Source organism: Podarcis cretensis (assembly GCF_951804945.1).
Source record: "Podarcis cretensis genome assembly, chromosome: 1".
Taxonomy (NCBI): Eukaryota; Metazoa; Chordata; class Lepidosauria; order Squamata; family Lacertidae; genus Podarcis; species Podarcis cretensis.
The window spans coordinates 84,044,613-84,052,874 of NC_137170.1; the positions used below are offsets into that span (position 1 = coordinate 84,044,613).

The 8,262-nt window shown below is 43.1% G+C and overlaps 1 protein-coding gene across 1 annotated transcript; it reads right to left on the reverse strand.

The window, feature by feature from the left end:
- Positions 1-1,938: 1,938 nt before the first annotated feature.
- Positions 1,939-3,132, reverse strand: LOC307213052 (olfactory receptor 10V1-like; the record flags this gene model as incomplete). The annotated part of the gene is made up of 1 exon (XM_079970735.1): positions 1,939-3,132. The coding sequence occupies one exon, from the start codon at positions 3,130-3,132 to the stop codon at positions 2,185-2,187; it is 948 nt and encodes a 315-aa protein (XP_079826861.1). The 3' UTR covers positions 1,939-2,184.
- Between the last annotated feature and the right edge of the window lie 5,130 nt (positions 3,133-8,262).

Here is an 8,262-nt window from a genome sequence, read left to right on the forward strand (position 1 = left end):
GATGTGAATTTGAATTGATGAGGAGGGAGGGAGTGAAGATGTGAGTGAGGAACTGACGCAGAACACACACACACAAGCTACACATTTTTGCAGGTCTACATTTTTGCCTTTGAAAAAGTAAATTAGATTTATAGGCCAGTTATAAAGACATTTTGTCCATTGGTTCCCCTTCCCTCCCCCCAAGACTCCCTCTTCATTTTCCTTGTCCAATGATTCTAGTGCATATCCAGGGGCACTGATGTTGTACACATGGAACATTCTCTGACATGAACATGATTTATTTATTTTAAAAGTGTACACCCCATCATTCATTGCAGGACCTAAACCAGGTTACAGCAAGCATATACATAAAAAAACCATGAAAATATCACATCACATCGGTAATTAGTAGGTATGGCACTATAAAGGCCAATAGGTAATCGACCTTGACGTTTTGCTCAAAACTGGAACTACCAGCAGGGCCTCTGCAGCAGATCTCAAGCAGAACGTTGTCTGCCCATTAGAAACACACAGCACTTTCAGCCACAGCTTAGATCTATACATGAGAGTTTGCTTTCATGTTTTGTTTTAATCTGCATATATAGGACCTTGTTTATGCCTTACTAGGTATGATCCCCAGCCTCACTCACCCAAGGAATGTTAGTATATCAGTGCTAGTCCTACGGCAGGGCCGGGAAGCCTGTGGACATCTCGCCGTTGCTGGATGACCCCTCCCATCCTTCGACACTGACTGTTGGCAATGCTTGATGGATTTGTTGGTTGTTGGAGTCCAAGACCATTGTAGGGCTACAGCTTAGCCACCTCTGTTCTATGGGATCATGTTCTATGAGGCTAAAGCCTGCTAGTGTCATATTGAGTGGGCAGAAAATCACTTCAACAGGAGGGCAGTGGAGGTACATCTAAATGGACCAACAATGATGTTTCTGGTTCATCCACATGTCATCACCACCACTGCTGCCTTATCCATGAATATGTCTAATGGCATTAAAATTGGTGCTCATATCACATCTTCTGTAGGGAAAATTGTGTGCAGTGTGAAGTATTCCGTGTCTCTGCTGAAAGTGCACCCTACTTTCGCCCAAAATACTAGGGAATTTTGTGTTACTATAACTTTGTGTATTGTATACTAGAACAGCAATCAATAATTTTTGTGGTAATTTTTGTGGCAATCAATAATTTTCTGCTCAGAGGTCAAAACAACAACGACAACATCATAGACTCTCTTTGGGTGCATGCCTGTTTGTGCATTTATTAACAAAAAACAGAATCATCAGTCCAATTCATCAGTGGAAGTTGTCTCCCGATGAATAAAAAGGTAAAGGTACCCCTGCCCGTACGGGCCAGTCTTGACAGACTCTGGGGTTGTGCGCCCATCTCACTTAAGAGGCCAGGGGCCAGCGCTGTCCGGAGACACTTCCGGGTCACGTGGCCAGCGTGACATCGCTGCTCTGGCCAGAGCCAGAGCCGCACACGGAAACGCCGTTTACCTTCCCGCTGGTAAGCGGTCCCTATTTATCTACTTGCACCCGGAGGTGCTTTCGAACTGCTAGGTTGGCAGGCGCTGGGACCGAGCAGCGAGAGCGCACTCCGCCGCAGGGATTCGAACCGCCGACCTTTCGATCGGCAAGCCCTAGGCACTGAGGCTTTAACCCACAGCGCCACCTGCGTCCCCCTCCCGATGAATACGAGGTCCAAAATCCCCATGCCAGTCCCACCAGGCATTTCTGGCTAGTCTGGTTTGAGGTTGATGTCTGCCTCATTTGCTACCCTCCTTTGATGACATCATTCCAGCCTCTTTTTGGGGTATTTTTCTTCTGTTACCTCACAATATCTTCAGGCCCCTAAATGAAATGTATTCGTTCTCTCTGTGGCTGGAAACCAGTCCAGGTTCTCCTGCCCATCAAAACAGAACTCAGTGTCACTAGTGTAGCTGTTGTTTTGCTTGCTTTCAATCGGGCATTTGATTCATTTCCTTCAAGAATACCTATACTGAATTCAGGTCAATTGGCCACACAATGCACTGGTGCAACTTCTGCTACAAGCAAAGAACATTCCTTTTGAGGCACAATTGCAGCTTAGACATAGAGCCTACCTATGCTTCCTTCCTGTGGTTTCAGTTCCACCATACCATTACAACAGATGGCAGTAGACGGTGTACCATTCCCTGGCTGCGATTCAACACTGTCATTTCTTCTGGGGCAGCACAGCTCTTTTTAAGGCTCTGATAAGTGCATCCTTTAACTCTTTGTTCCTCATGCTATAGATTAAGGGGTTCAGCACAGGAGTGACAAAGGTGTAGACCACAGACACCGCCCGACCTTCCTCTGGTGAGTAGCTGGAGCTGGGACGCAGGTATATCAAACTGCCACAGCCAAACTGCAGAAGGACGACCATTAAGTGGGAGGAACAGGTGGAGAAAGCCCTTTGCCTGCCTGCAGCAGAGCTGATCCTCAAGACTGCAGCCACAATGAAGGCATAGGAGATACAGATTAGGAGGAAAGGGATGGTGATGACAGTAATGCTGACAATAAAAAAGGCAGTTTGGTGGAAATGGGTATCGCCACATGCCAGTTTCATGACAACAGGGACATCGCAGAAAAAATTATTGATTTCCTTATTGACACAGAAAGGCAAAGTCAATATCAAGACAGAAAGCTGAATGCCAAAGAAGCAACTCAGGACCAAGGTCCCACCAACAATTTTCACACACACACTCCAGTTCATGATGACAGTGTAGCTGAGCGGGTGACAGATTGCCACATAGCGGTCATAAGCCATGATTGCTATCAGGACACAGTCAGAGCTTCCCAGGAAGATAAAGAAGAACATTTGGGACCCACAGCCAGCCAGGGTGATGGAGACCTTTCTTGCAGAAGCTACGTGGGCCAGAGTGAGGGGTGCAATGGTACAAGAATAAGCAATTTCCAGACATGCCAGGCTAGCCAAGAAATAGTACATTGGGGTGTGAAGAGAATGTGTGGTGTAGATGATGAGACCAACGGTAGCATTCCCAAACAGGCTGAGCAAGTAGAGAATCAGAAAAGTCCAGAAAATCAGCTGCCTCATGCCAGGGTGCTTTGTGAATGGCTGGAAGTGGAACTGTATAATTCCAGTTTGGTTTTCAGTCTCCATATAAACCTGCACATCAGCTTTGCTATGGGTTAAGAGGAGAGAGGAGAACATTACTGAGAAGCCAGCATTGGGCAACCAGGAAATTAGGTAACACAAATAAATTGAATTGTAACAAACAGGGAAGATGTTGCAAAATTGGCTGATAGTGAATGTGCAATTGATCAACATATCCTTTAATACTGAAGTTCAGACTTCTGTAGGCAGCTATTAACAAGAATGAGATCAGATTCTTAGAGTAGGTTGTTCACTGAGGTGTCTACATCCATTAAAACCGGGCAACTATTACACTGTTTCTAAATGGCTAGGTTGATACTGAAATGTTTTACCATTTTTTATGTGCTGTAAGCCGCCTAGAGTGATTGTGAAAACCCAGACAGATGGGCAGGGTATAAATAATAAAATAATAAAGCTCAACCAAAGAAAAAAGCTCAACAACTCTGGGCAATCTCCCCCCATTTTCCTAATTTGGAGTCCCCAAAAATAGGGGACGTGTTATATATGGAAAAGTACAGCATATCATGGTTTATCTCAGCGGTTAGGGTGTTCTTTATGCAATTCCTGCATTCTGGATCTAGGGTGAGGTTTTTGTTTTTGATTTCTGGCACGTGATAGTCTGTCTCCATCCCCCCCCCCCCCCCAAAGAAGCTTGAAGCTTATTTTTTACCCCCTCTCCCTAACTCTCACTGTATGGTGTTTGTGTGCATTTGACATATCAGTACATATTTTATTTGTTTTGTTTGTACTTTCTTGGATGGATAGTCATTTATTAATGCATTAAAAAAATATCTACCTACTTTCCTACCCTGGTACAGTCAATAAAACTTGCTAAATGAAATATTTCCCCCCCTTCACCTCTCTTCTTCTGTTGGCTTAACATACGAGCAGCAACCTGGATATGAATATTTCTTTCCTATTGTTGCTGTTAAATTCAAAATTATTCCTTCCTTCCCTTATTTCCTTTGTAAAGCACTCTCATTGGAGTCAACACATGCAGCCATTTTAGAAGATCTGTGCTTCCATGTGTGTGTCTTTCCTACCTTTATTGACATCAGCAGCTGCTATCTGTTCTTCACACCTCCCGGCATTCAAGACTTTTAAACCTATCTTCTATAGCCCCTTGGGAGTGAACTGCTGATGCAGCCTCTCACCACAGCTCCTATCAGCAAGAGGTTTAGTGAACATTCAGCCTGATTTACTTGCCCCAAAACAGGGAGGTTAGATGTTATTGACTGTTTATTGAGAATTCATTCTGATTGGTTTGCAGGCAGGTTTTATGACGTTGCATCAGGTGTCATCCCATACTTTCCTTTGCATTTTCTTGACACTTTCCCTATTGCCACACACACAAAAGGTTGGGGAGGAGGAGATGAACCAGCTTTATTGCACAGTCTTTGAGCTGCCTAAATTTTCCAATATATGACTGAATCCCACTGAAAATAGCAACAGTCTGAAAGCTGTGGATGATGCAGAATATTTTTCTAAGCTTGTGGTTGCACTGAGAGCAGTGCTTGGAATGAACTAGTTGAGCTCTATGAAGTTTACTGAACTAGTTCAAAAATCCCTGAACTACAGCTGAAAGTAGATCCCATAATTGGCAGGTGAACTTAGGTGGATTAAGTTCATTTGGGGGTTCAACTCCAAATGATTTCTACTTCATCTTCCTGTCTATTCCCTCCTCTTCTCCAGGAATAGGCCCAGACTCCTAGCTTTCATTAAAAAAGTCCATCAGACATCTACAAAGAAGGTTAGAAAGCAAACTGTGGAAGCAATGTCCGAAGTCTCATTACGTGGATACAGAGGTGCTGCTGTTGCTAAGGATGCTTGGTCACTTAACCACTTTTGCTAAGCAACCAGAATAAAGGATTGCATGGAATTTCCTGTATCTTCTCTGCTGAAGAGAGTCACTCTCTTCCAACAGGAGCAGCTTGCAGCAGAAAACACAAATAAAGAAAGGAACAAAGCAAATGATGTTTTGTTGGCACAAAGCAGAGTAAGCCATTTCTAGTATGGAAATACAAATGTGGAAAGGTTCATCTTTTAACATTCTCTCTATTAGGCATCTTGTGTGTGGTCCCTGATTACCCTGTAGGTCAGCCCAGGAGCTTCTAACATTCTGAATGCTGAAGGTTTTTGTTCTTTTGCAGAAGATGAACACTTTATGAACTAAAAAGTTTGTTTGAATGAATGTGGACAGAACTAGTTTGTCTTATAAAAGGATGAACTTGAACTGAAATGAACTTTCTAAGCACTGGTTGAAAGTTTACCAAGGGTTTGGATTTGCTGCACATATAGACCACCTGTGAATCCAGCAGTTGTATTTGTTGTATTTTTTCATAATTTATTTATTGGTTGCTGTTGGGGCTCTTTCCTGAAGACGAAACAGCTATTACTTATCCAGTAATAACTTCTACATCTCCTCTTCCTGTGTATCACCTTCATTCTGGATTGGCCAAGAGGAATCCATCCTTTTTAATCAATTTTTGCCCTCATTGTCACCATCTTTGAAGAAGTTTCCGGATTTTAATACAGTTAAAATATGCAAAAAGGAAAGGTACTGTTCCATGTTAATGAACGAAAAGAATCTTTTTATAAGATGTATGACACTGCAAAATGGTCTTCAAATAGTATTAGGGATCCATAGAGGCTGAGAGAAATAAATAACAAGAAAGGGGCAGGATATGTGTTGAGAAACTTTGGAGCACTAGGTTCATATGTAGGCCAGAAATAAGAACCTTTATGAGAAAAATCTTGTTATTCTCAATTCAGTGCAGATCAGTACTGAGAGCAGTAGTGGCAAGAGGTGACCCTGGAGTGTGCAAGGTAGAGTTTCGCTGATGAGTAGATTGTCCACCTGGCGTGTCTATGGGTGGAAAAAGAAAAGCAGCAGCAAGAGAAAGCAATCATTGATGAGTTCGGTGCTGCAATGGAGAAAGATAAAAACCAATTGAAAATTAAGATTTTGGGTGGTGGAATTTCTGCATAGCCTGAGCAAATTTGGTGGCAGTTTTGGAAGTGGAGTTGAGTTCAAGGACAATAGCAGCAGTGGGGGAGCAATCAGCTGGCCATAAGGTTACATGTCCCACAGGCTACAAGTTGGTCACTTATGAGATAAATGGACTAATGGCATGACTTGGTATGTGCTATATATGTATTTATATGTATTTTCCTTATGAGGAATTGAAGTTAACAATGACTTTCCAATACTACTCAATCTGAGCTTTCAACCTAGGTGTTCCATATGCAAGCCAACCATTTTCTCCATTGAACTACACTTAAATATGGAGTTGAGTCTGAAAGTGGCAGTGTAAATATTTACTTACACCAGAATTGTCCTTGGAGAATTGAAACTTTATAAACTTACAGCCAGTTTTCTGAGGGTGAACACGCCTTGAGAATTGAAGCATATATGTGCAAGACTCTTGGCCCAGATCAACAATTGCCTCCGCTTAAGGGACAACTTTATCTTTGGGGAACCAAGTATCTTTCTCTGATGCATGAACTTGTAATGTCCTAAAGCATCTTTTATGGCCGTCAGAGAATTATGTTAATTTGTGTATGTCTCATAAGAGATCTCTTTGTTTTAACAAGCCTCTAAGGCATTCTGTCTTGAAATTATTTGTCTGAACAGAGGGAGGGGGGTGCAGAGAAAGAACTTTTGCCTCCTTATCAACTTTTCTCACCATTTTATCCATAAATCCCAATAGGATGTTACTTATTTATATTTAAGAAAGTTCTACAGAATTTCCCAAAATAAGAGAAAGAATCTCAAGGTCCAAAGAGAGGGACAATTTAATTTCAAGGTTATTTCTCATCCTTAAAGAAAACAGTAGCTGTTGCAGCATTTGTTAGCATCACTTTCCCTAGAGATGTAATATATTAGAATTTGAAAGAACTAATTACTGTTTTATAATTGAGGAAGAGGGACAGTCTATACAAAACATTCTGATGGATAAACAGCAGTCACGCCCCTCGAAAAGCACTCCCCCAATCAAAGGTTGGTGTCCAATGCACAGGGCCAGCAACCCATTTTCCAATAATAATCCAGCAGAAACCTGGTCTTTTGTGAAGGTTGACAATTATTATTATTGCATAGAAGAATATTTTTTAACACCTTAAAAGTAAATGTTTTTACTTGCACCTTTTCTCCTTCCAGTGTTTCAACCACCATCTGGAGCACATGCACTGCAGTATGAAAGCAGCTTGAGATTTGCTGCTCTCTGATCCTCTTTACGCTTAATGATCACTATATATGCGATTCAGGTAGGCCATAGCTTAGGGGCAGAGGCAGAGCACATACTTAGCATGCAGACAGGTTTGGTCCCTCTCTGGCTTCTGCAGCTGGGAAGGATCCCTGTTTCAAATGATGGAGAGACATTGCCAGCCCTGTTCAGGCTGTGGGCTGGGGAAACTGCTGCAGGTGCGGTCAGAAGCACAAAAAGTGGTCAGGTTCAGATAAAAGCAGGTCAAGAATTGAAGCAGCTTTCAAAATTACCTCCCAACCTACTTCGAACTTCCCCTTTGATATACACAGTAGTATTAGAGGCAGCGGACGCAGGTGGCGCTGTGGGTTAAAGCCTCAGTGCCTAGGGCTTGCCGATCGAAAGGTCGGCGGTTCGAATCCCTGCGGCGGGGTGCGCTCCCGCTGCTCGGTCCCAGCGCCTGCCAACCTAGCAGTTCGAAAGCACCTCCGGGTGCAAGTAGATAAATAGGGACCGCTTACCAGCGGGAAGGTAAACGGCATTTCCGTGTGCGGCTCTGGCTCGCCAGAGCAGCGATGTCATGCTGGCCACGTGACCTGGAAGTGTCTCCGGACAGCGCTGGCCCCTGGCCTCTTAAGTGAGATGGGCGCACAACCCCAGAGTCTGTCAAGACTGGCCCGTACGGGCAGGGGTACCTTTACCTTTACCTATTAGAGGCAGCATTAAGGTCAGCATTAAGCCCCAGGCTCCCAAATAGTAAGGAGATGATACAGAAGGATATGCTCCCAAAAAACCCTTGCATTTATTTTAAATTTTATTCCTTTCATTTACACTCACCTTCCATCCTCAACCCTGCTTTCATTTTATTTGCTTCTTTTCAGATGCTCCTCCTCCTTACATTTATTATTTTCCTTTGCATTTGTCATCTTCT